We start from the raw sequence: 19,710 nt of genomic DNA on the forward strand, positions 1-19,710 counted from the left end.
ATGGATGGATGGATGGATGGATGGATGGATGGATGGATGGATGGATGGATGGATGGATGGATGGATGGATGGATGGATGGATGGATACATTTTTTGATATTTGAAGAAATGACATGCTTAAGATGGTAAAGGTGAATATTCCATCCATCCATCCATCCATTATCTGACACGCTTGTGTCAATTGGGGTCACGAGGGGTGCTGGTGCCTATCTCCAGCAATCAATGGGCGAGAGGCGGGGTACACCCTGGACAGGTCGCCAGTCCATCGCAGGGCAACACAGAGACAAACAGGACAAACAACCATGCACACACTCACACCTAAGGACAATTTAGAGAAGTCGGTAAAGGTGAATATTTTTAAATTAAATCTATACTAATTAAATACATGAATTAGAGGCAAAAAATGTATTCATATGTATTTTATTTCTAAAAAAACAATACTGTGTTTGTTTTTTTAGAAAAAGGTGAGTAATTATCTAACAAGTTTCAGAGACGTTTTAATTTAAACAATGGTGACGACGTATTACCGGCCCCCTTAAAAGGAAACAATACATTTGCAGCTTAAGATGTTCATAAAATTTTACCTTTATTGCAGATTGCAATGAAACAAACAATCTGGAACAACTAAAACTTTAACAAATTAATCCGCTTTCATATTCAAGACGTGAACTTTGTAATCAATCTAACTGTGATTTTGCAACATATTTCATAATTTTTCAATGCAGTTCTTATATAATAATAATGACGATAATTAGAGAGAAATTAGATACCAGGGGAAAGGGTTTTAATATTATTGAAGTCACACAGGAGCAAAGAGGACATGTTGCAATCCTCTGAGGAGAGCACGCTTCAACTTGCCTTTTTAATTAAGTCTCTGAACATGTAAACATGTTTAAAAAAAACACTCAGGAAGAAACTTTCTCTAATGATGATTTATTACATAGAAGACTCCCATGAGAAAAAGAACCATTATGAAAGAAATAAAAATCCGCAGGTACTCACATTGTGACCGTTCTGGCCTTTCAGCACGTCCATACAGTTGGAGGGATACTCTGGGTTCATAATCTGTTTTCCATTTTACAAAATAAATAAATAAAACCTTTAGGTGCATTTCAGATTGTAAGCTTGCATCTTGAAAATACTGCTGACCAGCTTTGTTTCTGCCACTGATTACTGCAAACAAGTCTTGTTACATACTTGGAGTTAATTGTCTTGCTCCTCTGTGTCTCCTTAAAATGCTCTCTGGACATGAAGTCAGAATGGAGAGCACAGGAAAACACCATCTGTCCATTTTTAAAAGCTCTTATGTGCTGTTATAAACAAAAAGTACGCACTACTGTCCCTTGTTGGTTCGCTGTGTTTTCCTTCTTTCTGATGGGAAATTTAAAAAGAAACCTTGGCTACTGGTTTTTATACCAAATGAAAAGCAGAATCTGGAGAAACAACACATTTACGTTGCTCATATTTTGACCAAACAGCACGACTAATATTGTTTTCAAGTGTCATCTTGAAGATTAAATACTAAAGTTACAGAAAATTTTACAGCTGTAAATGCATTTAGTTATAAAGAAAATATATATATAAAAAACAAGCTTGTTTCCACAGAATAGAAAAGAAAAGAATAGAATAGAATCCAATCCAATCCACTTTATTTATATAGCACGATTTCAATAAACGCAAGGTTTCCAAAGTGCTGCACAAAAAGATAAAATAAATAAAAATAAATAAAAGCAAATAAAATAAAACCACTGCCCGCACAGGATAAAAATATGTATGTATAAACATAAAATCAACGAGAATAGAATAGAATAGAATAGAATAGAATAGAATAGAATAGAATAGAATAGAATAGAATAGAATAGAATAGATAGTGTACAGTACTATTCACTACTGGTGTCAGAAAATGTTTAACATACCGTACCAACAGAACGTCTTTTAACTTCTTTGATGATTAACCTCAAAGTCACATTTATTTTATATACTTTTTTGGCAAAATTGGGATTTAACAAGATCCTACTAAGTAAAAAGCTAATTAAGAAATGCTGGTCAAAGTGTGAGCAGGAGAAAAAAAACTATAAAAATCCCAGTTCTATAGAGCTACTGGCCAGTATTGTATTATAATAGCTCTAGTGGTTCCACTGTGACTCTGCCCCTCTGAGGCAATTCAAGCCAAAGTTAGTTTATTGCATTCATTTGCCAAACTGTGGGTTGAATCTTGGCCAACAGTCTTGAGGGACAACAAGGCTTATAAATCGTCTCTCACAGGCTTTTTGGCAGCTCATTTGCAAAAGGATTTTTGCTATACATCCACAGCTTTTAGGTGAGAGTAAAGTTTTCCAGGTTTGTATAAGTAATGGAGGTTTGTTTCACATAATCTAAATAATATTGTTGCTGTTTTAAAGTTTACTTACACTGGATGTATTTCTAATGTCTGCTGTTTAAACTCTGACTCATGCAGGTCTTTGTAGTATGGATCTCTGCGTGACTATCAAAGGAGTTTCCTTCCTCTTGCAAACAGGTATGGGCATTTTGGGAAACGCTGTGGTGCTTCTGGCATACGCCAGCATGATCTGCAGTGAACCCAAGCTGCTTCCTGTGGACATGATCTTGTGCCACCTTGCCTTTGCCAACTTGATGCTACTACTGACTCGATGTGTTCCCCAGACCATGACCGTGTTTGGCTTGAAGGACCTTCTGAATGACCCTGGCTGTAAAGTGGTGATCTATGCCTATCGTATTGGACGGGCTTTATCTGTTTGCATCACCTGCATGCTCAGTGTGTTTCAGGCATTGACAATAGCTCCTGCAGGACCCAGATTGTCCAGGCTGAAGCCCTCTCTCCCTGCTCTGGTCCTTCCAACCTTTGCAGGGCTTTGGCTCCTTAACATGGCCATTTGTATTGCAGCCCCTTTCTTCTCAATGGCTCCACGTAACGGCACCATCCCTGCTTTCACCCTCAACCTCGGCTTCTGCCATGTAGACTTCAGAGACAACCTGTCATATGTTATTAATGGAGTAGCTGTTTCTGTGAGGGATTTTGCCTTTGTAGCCCTGATGTTGGGCTCCAGCGGTTACATCCTCCTGCTTCTACACCGCCACAGCCAACAAGTGAGAGGGATCCGTCGCTCTCATGGCAACGGGGCAGAAACTAGGGCGGCCAAAACTGTGGTGACCCTGGTAGTCCTCTACGTTGTGTTCTTTGGCATTGATAATGTGATCTGGATCTACATGTTGACGGTATCAAAGGTTTCACCAGTGGTGGCTGACATGAGGGTGTTCTTCTCTTCCTGCTATGCCTCCCTCAGCCCCTACTTCATCATTTCATCCAACAAGAAGGTCAAGAGGAAGATTGTGTGCGCAGCAGAGCACGACCAACCTTTAGTGGACACTCAGGAATCCGATGAGAAATGACTCTGCTCCTGTCTTGACAACTCGTCATCTCAGATGCATTGCAACAATTATTCTCTGTCAAGCCTCTTATTTGGAGTACTTTTAAAATTTGACTATTATTTAGCACCTTACTGGTCCTTTAGGTTTCAGAAATTCTGCAATGGATTGCTGTTATTTCAAAAGAATAGACAATATACAGGATTTTTTTTGTATGTAAAAACCATGACGAGATTGTATCTATAATCCGTTATAGGGCAAGTTACCGTTTTTGATCACTTGCATACCTCTTACAAATGGTGTCCCCCTGTCCCTTAGTGAGGTCTAGAAGCACAAGATCTATAACCAGCCATGCAGCAAAGATACTGCTACATGGCTGTACATCTTATTTTGGTGTTTGACCAATTAGATGAGCCCTTGAATGATATATTACCTACTAAAAAAAGTAAATAAGTCAAGAAAAAAAGACTAAAAAGCTAATTGAAAAGTTAAAAAGTAAACTTAAAAAGTTAATAATCCTACTTAACTAAAAATGTGTTTCTTTCACACTCAGTGTTTTTTTTTTTTTATGAATTTCTTATAGAAGTACTTTTGTTATTTTTCTTAATATATTCGGGGAAGTTGGCGTTTCTTGTTATTACATTGACATAAATTTTTCCCATCAAAATATCCGTATTTTTTAATGTTACAAAGGTATATAAGGTTTTGGATTCCAATAACACTATTGGGTTGAAATGTCGTTGATTTTAAATGCATTTCACTGAGTGCCCTAAAAAGGGTTAAGTAATCTCTTTGAGTACCGGTAATATGCTAGATATGTCTGCCTCCAGAGTAGTTTAAAATAAATATGGTTGGTTGGTTGAATATCTTTGAGAAATTAAGAAATGTCCCTCTTACTTGTGTGGATTTGCTGTTTAAACTTTTTTTTTTTTTTTTGGCAGTGAAATTGTCACTAAATGCAATTGTATCTTCTAATTGCTAATGTGATTATTATTATTATTATTATTATTATTATTATTATTATTATTATTATTATTATTATTATTATTATTATTATTATTATTATTATTATTATTATTATTATTATTATTATTATTATTATTAATATCATTATTGTTGCTCTACTTATTTCAATAATTTATTTTTACTATAGTAATAATGTATTACATTGTTTTACATAGTTTAGTCCTAATGTGTTTGTCTTTATTTTACATAAAGAAAACAATGCTGACTTTATTGATTATTTTCTCCTGTTAATATGGCGTCTGAATAAGACGATAACGCTTTGTTTACTCATCCCTTATTAATCAAAATGCAATTGAATCATTATTGGAGCTAATAGCTGCAGTTTCCTCCCGGTCTTGTCTTCTCAGGCAGTATTTTGCTGTCGTCTTTTTAAAAAAATGACAACTACGAGTTTATAGAGGTATTTTAGCAATTTCCACGTTTGTTTAACAAAATGAAGAAATAGTATCGTTGTCATCTTTGCCGTAATATATTTTTTTTAGGTTTTACAGTGCTTCACTGGACTCGATTTTGCTCCTGACAGACAGAGCTGAGGGCAGATTTATTTTCGTTGCATAAACAATAAACCCGGAAAAGGTAAGAAGAGGAAGAATCAGCTAAAAGTGCAGAATAGTTGAAATAGTACCCAGAAAACATGCGTATACGCATTTTGAGCGTTTAAAGTCGGAGTTTATGAGTCCATATTGGTAATGAAACCTTTCAGAAGAGGTAAAACACATAGTTTGGTCCAGGAAGCTTGAGAACAAACCGCTGCAGCGATCCTAAAACTCGGCTGTTATGCTTTCTATGTGCTCCTGTCAGTTTGATCAAAAAACGACCTTCGTTTCAAGTAAGTTTGTTTTTCTATCGCTTAGCTACTTAGTGACAGATTGTCTATTTCAGCTGGTTCTGCAGTCTTTCTCTCTGACTGAGTTTATATTTAATGTGCATCTCACTCACAGCCCGGAAAATGAGCTGATCTAAGTGAAGTGGATCTAGGGTGTGATGACCATGGTCAGAATAGCCTGGTATCAGGAGAAGGTAAGACCACAACTGATTTTATTTATTTATTTATTTTTTTAAACCAACAACGATATTAAAACAATGTTATTATTTATAATAATTCAGTTTAGATGGATGAAGCTTAAATTGAACTTTAATCTTGTATTATTTATTTATTTGTTTATTTATTTTTTTGTATTATAATAGTTAGGGCTGCAACTCAGGGGCGGAGCTAGATGGGGGGCCAGGGGTGGCCATGGCCAACTTTAGCCAATTATTGGCCACCCCTACCATTTTTTCCCCCCCTAATACAAACAGTGGCAGCAGTAATACTCTCTAATGGAATATTCAAAACATTTAAAATTTTTATATATTAACAATTACTTGACAACAAAAACATTATGGTTAATTATGCACATTAAAATGCTAACATTAAAGATGATAATTACAGAATTCCTGCTCTTTCCAGAACTAGATTTTGTGTTTCATGGAGTAAAGAGAAAATTATGTTTCTCTGCAAGTTATCTAGGAGACTTCAGTGAAATCATAGATAAATAACTATTTTAATAAAAAACTTATTAAATAATCAATTTATATCGATATTAGTACTTGTAAATATAAATTTTATCCAGAATGATTGTTAATAAAAGTAGGTAAGTAGAGACAATGGAAAAGATGTTCACACCAGAACTCAAACCTGAAAGGATTTTATCTACTATACCTTTTATCGAGAAAGCACGGATGTTTAAATATGTGTCTATTTGTTAGCAAAGGCTATAGGAAGGTATAGTTTGTCTTTATTTAGAAAATATGGATGTTTTGCTCGTTAATTTCCTGTTGGAAGGGTGTAGATTGACCCTGAGGTTCTGGTGCCACCCCTCAGTGTATATTGGTTATTGCCTGGCCACCCTAATAAACATGTTCTGGCTACGCCTCTGCTGCAACTAACAATTATTTGGCAAATCTATTAATCTGTTGATCATTGTTTCAATTAATCAATCAACGATAGGATAGCCAAAGGTTCTTTAAAGGTGACTTTTTACAAAATTGAACCAGGTGAAACTCAAACTTTTCCACTTGTGGAGTTCTGGATAGAGCATATTGACAGATGAATAATTTTTTTTTAATTTTCAATGCAAATGTTTATATATAATATATAAACATTTTGCATTTAAGATATAAAAACACAGATTCATCGATTTGCAACCAAATCGATTATTAATAAGTTACCAGAAGTAATTTATATCAAGATTGCAAATGTATAATATTTTTACAATCTTGGTATAAATTACTGCTCTAAGTGGGCTGCTCTCTCGGTTAAAGTTTTAGAGTCTGATCGATTACTAAATTAGTTGGCAATAATGATTATTTATTATTCCAATAATCAATTAATCCGATTAATTATTATAAGATTGTTTCTCATAAAGGCTGATTTTAACTTCGAACCCAGATCGTCCGCGCAGGTGTCGAAGTGAACAAGTAGACGTCCCTGCCCCCTCCGCAGACGCTCCGCTGGACCTTTCCCAAATTGTAACTGACCGCAGACAGGAGGCAGGCTTGTTTTGTTTTTATGACCGAAATTGCAGAAAACAACTCGTGAAGTTGGACTAGCTAGAAGGGGGACCCTTTCTCCACCTGGATCCCAGCTATTTTTCGCCGTCATATCCCTCTGTTGTCGGACAAACTCGCCCCCACTTCCTCACCGTCTCGGCCGTATCTAGAACCACAGCGTGTAGAGCAGACCACGCTTCAATACAGTCCACACCAGATTGTCTCCAAAGTACTGGGGATGATTGAAGGGTTGTTAGGAAATATTATCCAGACTCTTGTTTTTTTTCTGTTTTTTTGTTTTTCCGTAGCTGCTTTAAATTATCCCACAGAACCCTCAAATCCACCAGGATGGATCATCAAAATAAGTGGTCCTCCTAATTGTCATTTGTAGCCGAGGTTGAGGGTGAAATTGTCAAGCTTGTATGAGCGATGCAAACAGCAACTTTTAAACAGAGCGCGCATGAGGAGAAATGGGCTTGTGCATGCTCTCACACGCGTTTAATAGGCGTTCCCTCTAGGTAGCAGGTACAGGGTTGTGCATTTGAATTGTTTTTCAAAATGGAGAGGGTGGGTCTTTTCTAAAATTCACCAAAATTCTCCACTATAACTTTAATAATGATCACTGACCTTAACTGAGAGCAGTGAGTTCTGCAGTCATTCAGATGATGACCCAGGTTCTGCTGTGACCTCTTGGATTATTCATAGACGCATTCTGAGCAGATTCATGTAGCCGTTTCACTCCTTGGAAGGTTCAGCTGGTTTCATGTTGATGAATGTCTCTCTCTCTCTAGTCTGAGTGGTTATTTTTTTCTTTTTATCAAATAAAAAAAATAATAATTAAACTGTATCTGTATTTACTTAGGTTATCTTTGTCTGAAACCATAGAGCAAATCTTCAAATTTTGCTCCTGCTTTTATACTAAAACAGCAAAAATAGATATTTCAAATAGAACTGTATAATATAATATTTCTGCAGGTTTATGAGTAGTTTTGACTTTTCTGTCTTAAATAAAAGCAACTATGCTTAAACACAAATGCATATTATGGTTTTACCTGTATCAACCAATCAAAATCTTTTTTTATTTCCATACGGCTGATAATTCATGTGTTATCTCATATTAAATTATGTCAATACTTGTCGAATATGGTTAAAACACTCGAATATGTATGCAAAAAGGAAGAAAGAAGGAAGCAGCTGAATGCCTGGAAGGAGAATGAAGAAATAAACTCCTGCCCAACCTTAAATCTGTCTTGTTTTAACATGTCATAGAAACAAACAGGAACAGGAACAGTGGGTTCAGCTGCTAAAGTTCCACTATTATTCTATCAGATTTTAATTCATACCTTCCTCACTCAATGTCTATTGTTTAACATCTGATTATGGTAGGTGTGTAAAATATTCCCCATAATTGTACTTCAATCAAGACCCCTAAACATGTTTTTAGTTTTAACGTGGGCCTATTTACATTAAACATGTATATCATGTGTCTGGCGTTGTGATGAAAACAAAATAAAAGAGATGGTTTTGTTTTGGTTCCAGATCGGGGCCTATGACCAACAAGTCTGGGAAAAATCCCTGGAGAGAGCAAATCTAGAGGTAAAAGATGTTTCTTCTTACAGCTTCCTTCATGTCTGGGAAGGGAAATGTTGCCTCTAAAATAGTAAACCTGCTCCCTCTGCTGTAGGGTTTGGAGAACAAACCAAAGAAGACTGGTTACATCAAACCGGACCTCATTGATGTTGATTTAGTTAGAGGTGATTGACCCGTTTCCTTCATTATTCTATCTAATTTTGATATCAACTAACCAATATCAGCACCATGCGCTGTAATTATAGTCTTCCTCGTGCTTTTTTGTCGTCTCAGGATCAACTTTCAGCAAAGCCAAACCAGAGAGTCAATGGACAGCGCTGACTCGGAAAGGTCTGGTCAGAGTTCTGCTCTTTCCTTTCTTCTTCCAATGGTGGATCCAGGTGACCTCCAAGTCCATCTCCTCATGCATCCTGGTGCTTTATGTCCTGCAAGGTAACCCCATCATTATTTAAATCACTTTACTTACAAGTTAGATTATATATACATACAATGTGAAGTTTTTATTTTATTTTTTTTATTTAACCTATATTTAACCAGGGAAAAAATTCCCATTGAGATTAAAAACCTCTTTTTCAAGTGAGTCCTGGCCAAGAGGGAGCAAAGTTACATCATAAACAGACATGGATTAATTTAAATGTCAGGTACATAAAAAAAAATATATATATCAATTGAAACAATTGCAGATAATGGAGGCTGCTTCAAATTCTTTCACTTTCAACTTAAATGTGTATTTTTCAATAATATTTAGGCTAGTGATTAATCGAAATTAATTCAAGAAACCTTGTGATTAATTAGATAAAAAATTTTAATCCTTTGACAGCCCTAATAAAAAATATAACCGCGGATGTCTGGGGGACAGTGATTTGCCTACATGTTGTGAATTCTGGGGTACTATAAATGATAAATTATGAACAGTTTAGTTTGTGCCTTCAACTCGTTGCCCATAGGAAGACGTTACTTAGATATAAACTAACCGAATATCTTCAGAACAGCTCCAAATGACACAAAACTCATATGGGAGAGTAGAACATGATGTAATAACGTAAAATCAAGAGCCCAATGTAAATCAAGGGCGTTCCTCTTTAAAAGCATTTAAGGATAAAAACTCAGTAGCCTTCCAATTTCTTTGTATAAAAATTCCATGCATAAGGAGCTGTGTAGCTTAAGGCTTTCTTCTCTAGTATGTAATGTATCCCAGAATTCTGTGGACAAAAGGCTTTGTGCTGTTGAAATGTACAGTTGTTTTTTTGTGACTCTATATTTTAAATAACTCTTCATTTACTGAATTCATGTTTGTTTGAATTCATTTAATCACTGCTGCTTCCCTCCACAGCTGAGCAGCACAGACCAGAGCTCATTAGCACAAATGAATTCTGTCCTAATGCCTCCCCTAAGAGAGTGTTTTGTTGCCAAACGTTTTGCTTCCCTCAGTGGCAGCGGTGCTGCTGTACCTGGAGGTCCCCAGGGCCAGTGCCAGCGAGGTGTTTGGGCCCATGTGTCTCATGCTGCTGCTGGGTACCGTTCACTGCCAGATTGTTTCAACAGAGTCCAGCCGATGGCCCTCAGGCAGTCCAGCTGCTAGCAGCAGCACCAGCCCTACGCGCAGAAGGAGGTGGGTTATATTTGCCTTTTATATTCTAACAGACTCTCTGTTGGCTCATACACTTTATGCACTCTCACATAAAATAAACAATACGTTTTTTTTTATTCCAAGCAACTTTCCAGAGGGAATGAAGCAGGAAGAATGCAATAACACAAAATACCTATTCCAAAGAATATTTAAATTCTTTTCCTCACTTATGTTCTGCTAACTAATTTATTACATTATTACACTAACAGATATAAGAGAAGAAAAACACATAGATAACATACATGTATGTCCATTTCTCTTCTCCCATGTTTTTCCTTCCATTATGATTATTGTGCGCCGTCTCCTTCAGGCCAAGAAAGGGCAGAGGGTTGAAGAAATCTGAAGACAAGCTTGACAGCGGGAACGTAGACCATCAGGGGCCCTGGCAGTTTGAAGATGGCCAGCGTTTACACAGGAGCAAGGAGAGGAGGGTACACTCACTCATCCCTGTCAGTTTTTTCAGAGTCAGGGTAAACGGTGGCGAACAGAAGAGTAAAAGCCTCATTTTAAGCAACATAGGCAATTTAGGAAACGTCTCCTAAATGCTTTGATTTGCTCTTTCTGGGGAAAGCTTATTACGATTGCATTAAGGTTGGCATGTGTGGTAGATTGACAAAAATCCACCTCCAAAAATGTACAAGCCATTGTTAAAATGATTTTTTTTAATGACCCCAAAATTGGCGCCTTTTAAAGAAATATGTATAAAAAATGTTTTAACCTTTAATGTGGTATTTATGCTTTACAGTTTTATAATATGCTGCTATGTTAGTGGAAGTGTAGGGAAAAAGGGTACCTGAAATAACTAAAATATCCACTAAATCCACTAAAACTAAATAGTTACATATTTCTAGACATATAAAACTTCTGTAAAGCTCTTTTTGATTTCATTTCAACTCATTGTTTATATTTCCCGGATCTAATTGTGTGGATGTGTCATGCGCACAGTTTATTTTTTATTTTATTTTTTTCAGCAAACACTACTGGTCGTCTTTTTTTATTTAACCATTTACTCTGGCTCATTTATGTTTAAAACTATTCTTGTTTTTGTGTTTCTTACACTTACTGTAGTGCTTTGCTCTAAAATAACTTGTAGATAGAACCATTTAAAAATGAACCCCACACCATAATGCTGCCACCACCATGCTTTACTGTGGTTCTGATGATCTAGGAGCGAGGTGAATGAACCACAAAAAGCATTTAAGGTTCTCAGAGCAGGAGTTTATTTTCAGATACATTTGATACTCCCAGGAAAATAATAGCAGCATGTTAAACACAGGAAGGATAAAAGCACATGTCAGGCTGGGCTATTATTGACATACTTAATTTATTCCACCAGCCTTGATGTTGTCTTTCAGTGTAAAGGTCAGGCAGGATTTGGAGCATCTGATGAACTCTCCAGTGATGAAGGTGAAAGCAGGCGACCGGTGGAGACAATTCGATCTAAGCATCATCGCAAGTTACACCCAAATTCGGCGTCCCCATCAGTATCTCCTGTCAGACGGAGAAACAAAACGTCCAGCCCCAAAGCTGCAGCAAGACGGCAGGTAAAGCTGATTATTTTTCTCAGTGTGAATGCAGCTGTCTGTCACTGATTTAACAGCTGTGGGTTGTTTGGCCTGGGGGCAGGATGAGAGTGAAGCGCCCGCTGAAGTAAAGCCTCGACAGATAGAGAGACTCAGGCTGGGCTCTCGTCCAGCCTCTGACACCGATGACACTATGTGGGAGGAGCTTCTGCAGGGCCCTGACTCCGCCTCTACTGGGAGCAGCGACTCAGAGGGGATTGGGAGGTACAACGCTGGGATGACCCTTCCTCAAAACACACCGAGCAGTGAGGATGAAGGTTTACAGCAAGGACTCTCCAGTGTAAATATAAATCACTCTGGATTTTGTACTTAATCTTCCATATGTCTCATTATGCAATGGCGAGTCTCGTTTTTTTTTTTTTTGGTCTTAACAGTTTTTGCATAAACTTAGTCCTGATGAGTTAAAAAGAGCAACAAATTTCTTTCCCTTTCTTGCCATTGTGCTTCACTTCAGGGCCAGCTGAACTGGCTTCAGGCATGCCACCCATCCAAGGACCGCGTTAGTGCCATAATATGGGAGCAAGGCGAGTGCAAGAAAGCTGACATGTCAGTGCTGGAGATCAGCGGGATCATCCTCACACAGGTAAATATTCTCAACTTTTATATTGGATAGGTCTCTGGTTAAAGACTGAATGTCTTTAACATTCAAATTTGTCAAATTTATAAGTTTTATAGGTGATCAGAATCACGTGTACCACTAAAGTGCTTTCACTAAATGTGTCTTTGAATTTTTATTATGTATCTATTACCCATAATGCATTGTTTAGTCTTATTTGATAGTTTTATACAATATTTAATTAACAATATTCAATTTGCTAATTTGAAATTAAAGAAAGCTGAAAGAAGAATCTAAATAACAGTGTTGGAGTCTATATAGGGAGCCTGGAAAAAAAAAAACATTTATAAGCAAAAGGGTCTCATAGTGTTTTTTGCATATACAAACTGATTAACAGTAGAAAATTGATTTATTTTTAAATGTTGCTGTTGTTTTGTAGCACTTTGTGTCAGGATATGTAGAATTTTGGTGGAGGCAGAGATGTTTTCTGGTAGGTTTAATGTTTAAGGCAGTGGTAGTATAAATCCAAAAGTAATCAAGCAAGGAACCAGTCACCTGCCGCCATATTGGTACTCCCGAGTTAGACCGGTTGTAATGTAAACAATGTGTGCGCTACAGCATCAAACAACGAGAATGTTCTCATTTTCAGGGGGGCTTAAGACTTTTAAAATAAAGATAAATTAATCGCTTTTGACACAAACGTGCTGTAATTTATGGTAAATATAGGCACATTACATTTCATATTCAGTATGAAGTCTGTATATTATGTAATATTACATATTATACAAATCCATCACAACAAAATTTATGTGTTTATGGAGCATAATAATACTGTAGTCAGATATTAAGAATATTACACTTGCACACAAACACTCATTATGTTGCAAAAACTGCTAAATTGATGATGTACATGTAATATACATGTATTGATCACATTATTAGGGTAATTACATCACATTACAGGCTTTTTTTATGGCCCAACTCCATGAAAGTGGTGAGTACCCACATGGCAGCAGGTGACTTCAGTCTTTTCGGTCATTCAGCAATCCAGTGAATAAATGGATATGAGTGCAAGGAACACGGGAACCAGAACAGAAAACACTGAAAGAGACTGACAGGAATTGATGTGGACATGAAATAAAGATGACGATCCAGCAAAGACAGACTGCAGAAGAGGGATATAAATTTATATGTATATATACACTGGAAAGGAGACTAACAAGACAAAGATTGGACTAATGATGTGAGTGGGAGCAGGTGTGCAGAGAAAGAACAAGCAAACCAATAGGAAGGAAGGTGACACTAGGGGGCAATGAAGAGTTACTGGAAAATATAAGCTAAAGATAACTGTAAACAATAAATAACAAACTAGAGCAAAGACTAATGAAAGCTGAATATGAAATAACTGAGATGACACCAAACTGGAGATGAAGTAATTCAAAAAACATAAGTCTAAACAGTAACATAAATAAAACCCAAAGTGAGAAATAAACAGAACCAAAAATCCCAGAATGGCAGATCATGACACTTACAGATACAAACATATGAAATGCATTTTTTAAAATTATCATTATAAATTTTATTGTTGATTTTTAAAAATGTCATTCCTTGCTTTAAATCTATGGCTTAGAGATTCTTCTGTCTGTTGTAGCCACCCTGCTTCCTAAAATCTAATAACAAACACTTTCCTCATTTAAATAGAGCGGCCTGAACCCTTTTTGAACCTGCTATCAAAGACATATACAGTCTTTTTGAATGACTTGCAACATGACCACTTATTAAACACTCAATTTTTATTTTCTATTTTATTTTGCACAAGTTTTTTGGTGCTTTTTATTTGTAATCTGGAAGATCAGGCATTATGTGAGACCAAGGTTCATAATACTTAAATACTTCTGTGTTTCTACTGAAACGTTTACCTGTTATGATGTAATTAAACTCTCATTTTTGCTCATGTTTCATTCTAGTTTTAAAAGAACTTTTTAATAATTAAACGGCCCCTTTAGTTTGACCTATTTTAGACACCATATTTTTATATTTTCCAAAAAAAAAATGTTTTTTTCTTCTACAGAAAAAATACAATTTAGTTTAGTCTACCAGTCATCCAATATATATATATATATATATATATATATATATATATATATATAAAGTTGAACGTTGAATGTTATTGCATATTTAATATGTGTAAGCACTGTTTTCCTTAACTAACTGCTTAAACACTTATGACCAGGACTTTGTGTTGAATATAAAGCTTCTTTTCTCTGATATGAGTCAGTTTGTGTTTTCCAGGTAAAGTTGGAGGAGCAGGGGATTGGCTACATCGTGCTCGGCGGTCTCATGACGGCCACCCTGGCCCTGCTTCCCTTCGCCTTCCGCCTGGCGCAGCGTTTGGACATGTCCAGCCTTACCTCACTCTCCCTAAACCAACTGCTTGAAATCGCCGTGGGAACATGCGATGCTCAAGCTTACGCCTTTTTCTTCATCACAACGGTTCTAAGAGTCTGCCTCACAGGGCTCTTTTTCTTCATGATGTGTGTGGCTGAGAGAACCTACAAACAGGTGAGACATCTATTCACTCTATTTACAGATATTTTTCATAAAATTTGAGCTTCTTCGTAATCATTTTATACATGGTTTTAAGTTAAAAATCTTATTTTTTTTGTATCCAAAAACCTTAAATTTCCCTTTTTTATGGTATAATAGAATAATTTGACATATTTGCTTTATTCTGTTATTCATTTATTTAGTCCCCATTGAGATACAATTTTCTTCTACCAGGTAGTACTGGTCAAGATGAGATTTAAAAATGTATTCAGAAAAACCCGATGAGTTTTTAATCCTGTACCCTGTTGCTCTGCTGTTACCTCGCCAAAATGCACCATGTCTCATAGGCAGAAGTTTTTTTTTATGATTTATACACAGAATACTGTGGCAAAATCCACCAAAAACTGTTTGGTGGCTCAGACAATAAGAAGATCATTTTAAACCTCTACAAACTGCTTGCTATGTGCATTAACATACCAGACACAACAAACTTCTGGCAGATCCTCCATATAAGAAATTTTGTTATAAGAAATGTTATAAGAAATGTATTCTTTATCTCTCAATCTGTCATTGTGATCAATGTGTCAACTGATCATGTAATGTTGTGTCATGAACCGTTTGGAGACTTCAAAGAGAAAATCCTGAGATTTATTATTAGCAGCTAAACATTCGGATGACTTCACATCATTTTAAAAATGATGAACAGTTTTTGTTTGTTTGTTTTTCTTAGCAAAAAGAGAAATCGGGATAGAAAAAGTAACTTTTCTAGTAGCAAATTGAAAGATGTGAACAGCTATACCTTTCATTGATTAAGAATAATTTTAATATTAGGTTAATAGTCATTTAAAATTATTTACCATCTATCTATTAGAGTAATTAAACTTCTTTTATTTTCTTCATTGCTGTTAAATTATTTGGGATCTTTGAAATATCTCCTTCTTTTCCTCAACAGAGACTCTTATTTGCCAAGTACTTCAGCCATCTCACCTCAGCTCGAAAAGCCAAAAAATCAGAGATCCCTCATTTCAGGCTGAAGAAAGTGCAAAACATCAAGATATGGTTGTCACTGCGATCTTTCCTGAGGGTACGTGTGCTCCTGCACTTATTGTCACTTTGTGAGCAAGCTGTCTCTGACCTGCTTTTTTGTTGCAGAGGCGAGGACCGCAGCGATCTGTAGACGTCATCGTCTCCACAATCTTCCTTTTAGCTCTGTCCATTGCGTTCATCATTTGTGCTCAGGTTAGTCTGAGAGACTTTAAAAGAACCAAAGGAAGGTCTGTGCATATTATCTCATTTAGGTTAAGCAGTGAGCCTTAGATGAAACTGGTTTTAAAGCATGTTGCAGATACCAACATTATCTCCTCTCCAGCTTTTGCACAGCCACAAGACATTCCTGGTCTCTTTAATCAACTGGGAGCTGGTGGTGTGGTGCTTCTCCCTCATTCCCTTTCTGCTGCGGCTCGCCACGCTGGGCTCAGAGACTAACTCTAAATACAGCAACTCCTCAGTGCTGCTCACTGAGCAGGTGAGGCCCTCTGGCTGCACAAGGCTTCAAAAGCAGCAGCTGATTCACAGCTAGGATCTTCCAATAAGTTTCCTCTGCGTTTTAAAGTTTCCACATGTTCTTGGTTACAGATTAATTTGTATCTGAAGATGGAGAAAAAGCCTGCAAAAAAAGAACAGCTCAATATTGTGAACAATGTTTTAAAACTGGCCACAAAGCTGATGAAGGTAAGAAATCAGCAAAGGATTGTTTTGTTTGATCAAATGCTTTTTTTTTCTTTCTTTTTTTTTTTTTAAAGGCAACTTTGCCTTTTATTGAGTTAAAAAAAATTACAATGTTACACGAAGCTTGTATTTGGACAGACAGGATTTTGTGGTCTTCAAATATTTTTTATTACTTAATGGAAATGATGCTGTCATTTTGTTCACTAATAATTCTTCTTTCATCAGGAGTTGGACACCCCCTTCAGGCTGCTTGGTCTGACCATGAACCCTCTGATCTACAACATCACAAAGGTTGTCATCCTTTCGGCTGTGTCTGCAGTGGTCAGTGACCTCCTGGGCTTTAATATCAGAGTGAGTCACTATAAAAAGTTCATATTTAAAACAGTACATCTTCGATTAATGGTAAAAAACTAAATCAAATGTGTAGAACTTGACCATTGTGGGATTTTTTTCCTCTCAGGTCTATAATTCATAACTTTTCTGGAACTGTTTCAGTAATTTTATGCTGTTTGGAGATTATGTTAAACTTTTCTGGTTTGTGTTCATCGACCTGCCCCCTGCTGCAGGGGTTCAAAAAAGTGTGCCGTCTAAAGAAATGTATTTCTATACATTTATTTTCAATATCTGCTCATTTGTGGTTAGTGAATTATAAAAGTGAGTCAAAAGTCAAACATTTTGGACATTTATTCTACACAACCCTGCCATCCACAGGCACTCTCTTGCAAATACATGTTTTAGCACATGGTTGGGAACCCTTACCTTCAGGTGTGGTAATGCTACAACAGTGAAAATCTAAATATTTTTTTCTTAAAATAAGTGCATTTTTTCTTGAATTGAGGAGGTAAGTGAGACACTTTACCAATGGAACAAGACAATTTACATTTAAAATAAAAAAACAAAACAATTACATTATCTTATTTTAAAGTGTATATTATCTAATTATCTTATTTTAAGAGTAAAAATACTAATTCCATCAGCAAATCATCTTATTTACCTACTCCAATTAAGGGTAAATACACCTAATTTGAGAATTATTTACTCATTTCTTGATCGTTTGTGCAGTGTGATACATTTTCTTTAGAAATTAGAATGTGTGCTGTGGCTTGTTTCTCATGCTTTTTCCATTTTTATAATAAAAATGTGACTAATTCTTATTGTGGATACAAAATTCAGAACAACCCAGCCTATTTTGCGGTTGTTAAGTTTCATACTTTGTAAGTCTCATCCGTTTACCCTGTAAACTCTTGTGTGGTCTTCTTTTTACGCAGCTATCTCTGTCCTGTCAAATTTGATTTCTCAAATTTAACTTTGTCATATTTATATTTTCAGCTGTGGAAGATCAAGCCTTAATGTGAAGAGAACAGGACATGCCACTAACAGTCGGACACTGGAGCCCAGAAATGCTCTCCGTCTGCTGCAGAAGCCTCATATGCAAAAAGTGCTCAACCCTACTGACGGTGTGTACTTCTGACCGTACCTCCAACAGAAACCAGAGATGCTTGGACAATCACTCATGCAACGTTTACCAGCTACTCAGCTGATTTGGCATCAACACTGTTCACCAGCTCTGCCCCCACTAACAACGTGCCTAAAGGTCCCCTGGAAGAGGTTTATCATAGCAGCAAATGAACCTTCAGGTCACTGAGGAACCCGGATTTATATTGTGGTATTTCATAGGAAAGAGAAATGGTGTGTAAACATAGATATTATCAAATAAATAGGTTGGTTGTTTTTTTAGTTATCTTTTTTTAAGACAAGGAAAATCAAATCCTTCTGCTCTCAAGCAAAGAAAACACATATGAACAGACTTGGTATGATTAAAAAACCTTTATTATAGTTCTGCTTTATTTATTTGGGTCTCTGTTGTAATCTCTTGGACTTCTGCTCTGTAAATCTTTTACCACTGCCTCCCTTTTTTTTTTTTTTTTTATCAAAAACCACTGTTTAAAAAATAAAGGAAGAAAGGAAAACAGAGTCTTTGTTATTGGGGAATAAACTGTTTTCTAAGTTTCTATCAATGTATTTTTATAGTTCCATCTCAATACACTAAAATAATTCCAGTTCTTTATTTCAGTACTTTTATTCACAAAAAAAAATCTATTTATACATGTATATATGTACATAAAATGATTATATATTAAAGATTATACAACAAGGGATTTTTCTGTGTTTAATATTTGAATGGCTAAATCCAATTTATAAATAAGACAAATAAGCAGGAGTGTTCATAGAAATTGTGCACTAAAAGCTATTTTTATGCTCCGATTGTAATATCCACTCAATACTATATAGTGGCTCACCTAGGACTTTGATTTGCAAATAAAAAAAAAAACATTTACTTCTTTAAAAAGGACCTTTGACAATCAGGTCCTCTTTCTCCCGAACAATAAGAAGGAAATTGCCAGTTCTGATTCAGGGATGACTAAACACAAGCAGATTTTTTAGGGATGCTTGAACTGCTAAATGCATCTTATTAAACTTCCACAAGCTCCTAAATTAGCTATAAATATAACAAATTCCAACAATAAAACAAAACATTTAAGATGGTACAATAAGTAGCGGATCGGCTAAGAGGAATGTGCTTTCAGAGCTGTTTGGAACAGTGAGAGAGAAGTGATGTTCTGTAGATTGGATGGCTGTCACTGAAGGTCCTGCACCCCTTGGTGGAAAGATGGCCAAATGGAACAGAGAGGAGGGAGGAGGAGGCTAATCTAAGGGAGTCCGTGAGGATCTGACCCGTAGAAGGTCAGATAGATACGGAGGGGGGAGATTGAAGATGGCTTTAAACCTCAAAGTAAAAGAACTTTAAAGATGATGCGCCCTGCGTGAGGGGTGTGTTTATAGGAAGGAGCTTGGGTGACGACAGCTAGCAGCTACATTCTCAACTCTGAAGCTTGAGAGGTGATTTGCTTTGGAGACCAAAACGAAGTTAGTCAATCCAGGATGTCACATGACTGTGGACAAGAATTGAAATAAGATATTAAAAAGACGTAAATAGTTATAGCAAGGTAGAAATAGATGGAGTGCCATTATTGATGTGGGACGTGAAAGACTGTGTGATGTGAAGGATGACAGCTGGATTCTTTTCATAATGCTTAGTCCAACTTAACTGGGCTATGCATCTGTCTTCT

At 36.4% G+C, this 19,710-nt stretch overlaps 2 protein-coding genes across 2 annotated transcripts; both read left to right on the forward strand.

Annotated features, from left to right (window-relative positions):
• Positions 1 to 2,464: 2,464 nt before the first annotated feature.
• On the forward strand, positions 2,465 to 3,814 carry LOC107085146 (vomeronasal type-1 receptor 1-like). Its single transcript, XM_015375326.1, has one exon. It carries the CDS (start codon positions 2,470 to 2,472, stop codon positions 3,409 to 3,411), a length of 942 nt encoding a protein of 313 aa, XP_015230812.1. The 5' UTR covers positions 2,465 to 2,469; the 3' UTR covers positions 3,412 to 3,814.
• A 1,144-nt stretch (positions 3,815 to 4,958) lies between these two features.
• On the forward strand, positions 4,959 to 18,660 carry LOC107085134 (putative homeodomain transcription factor 2). Its single transcript, XM_015375308.1, has 17 exons — positions 4,959 to 5,242; positions 5,355 to 5,433; positions 8,485 to 8,541; positions 8,630 to 8,699; positions 8,809 to 8,967; positions 9,967 to 10,147; positions 10,476 to 10,596; positions 11,521 to 11,709; positions 11,792 to 12,028; positions 12,203 to 12,331; positions 14,597 to 14,866; positions 15,804 to 15,935; positions 16,004 to 16,090; positions 16,221 to 16,376; positions 16,487 to 16,582; positions 16,805 to 16,930; positions 17,909 to 18,660. The coding sequence occupies exons 2-17, from the start codon at positions 5,398 to 5,400 to the stop codon at positions 17,927 to 17,929; spliced, it is 2,067 nt and encodes a 688-aa protein (XP_015230794.1). The 5' UTR covers positions 4,959 to 5,242; positions 5,355 to 5,397; the 3' UTR covers positions 17,930 to 18,660.
• Positions 18,661 to 19,710: the final 1,050 nt, after the last annotated feature.

The sequence above is a fragment of the Cyprinodon variegatus genome, unplaced genomic scaffold (assembly GCF_000732505.1).
Source record: "Cyprinodon variegatus isolate N-32 unplaced genomic scaffold, C_variegatus-1.0 Scaffold117, whole genome shotgun sequence".
Taxonomy (NCBI): Eukaryota; Metazoa; Chordata; class Actinopteri; order Cyprinodontiformes; family Cyprinodontidae; genus Cyprinodon; species Cyprinodon variegatus.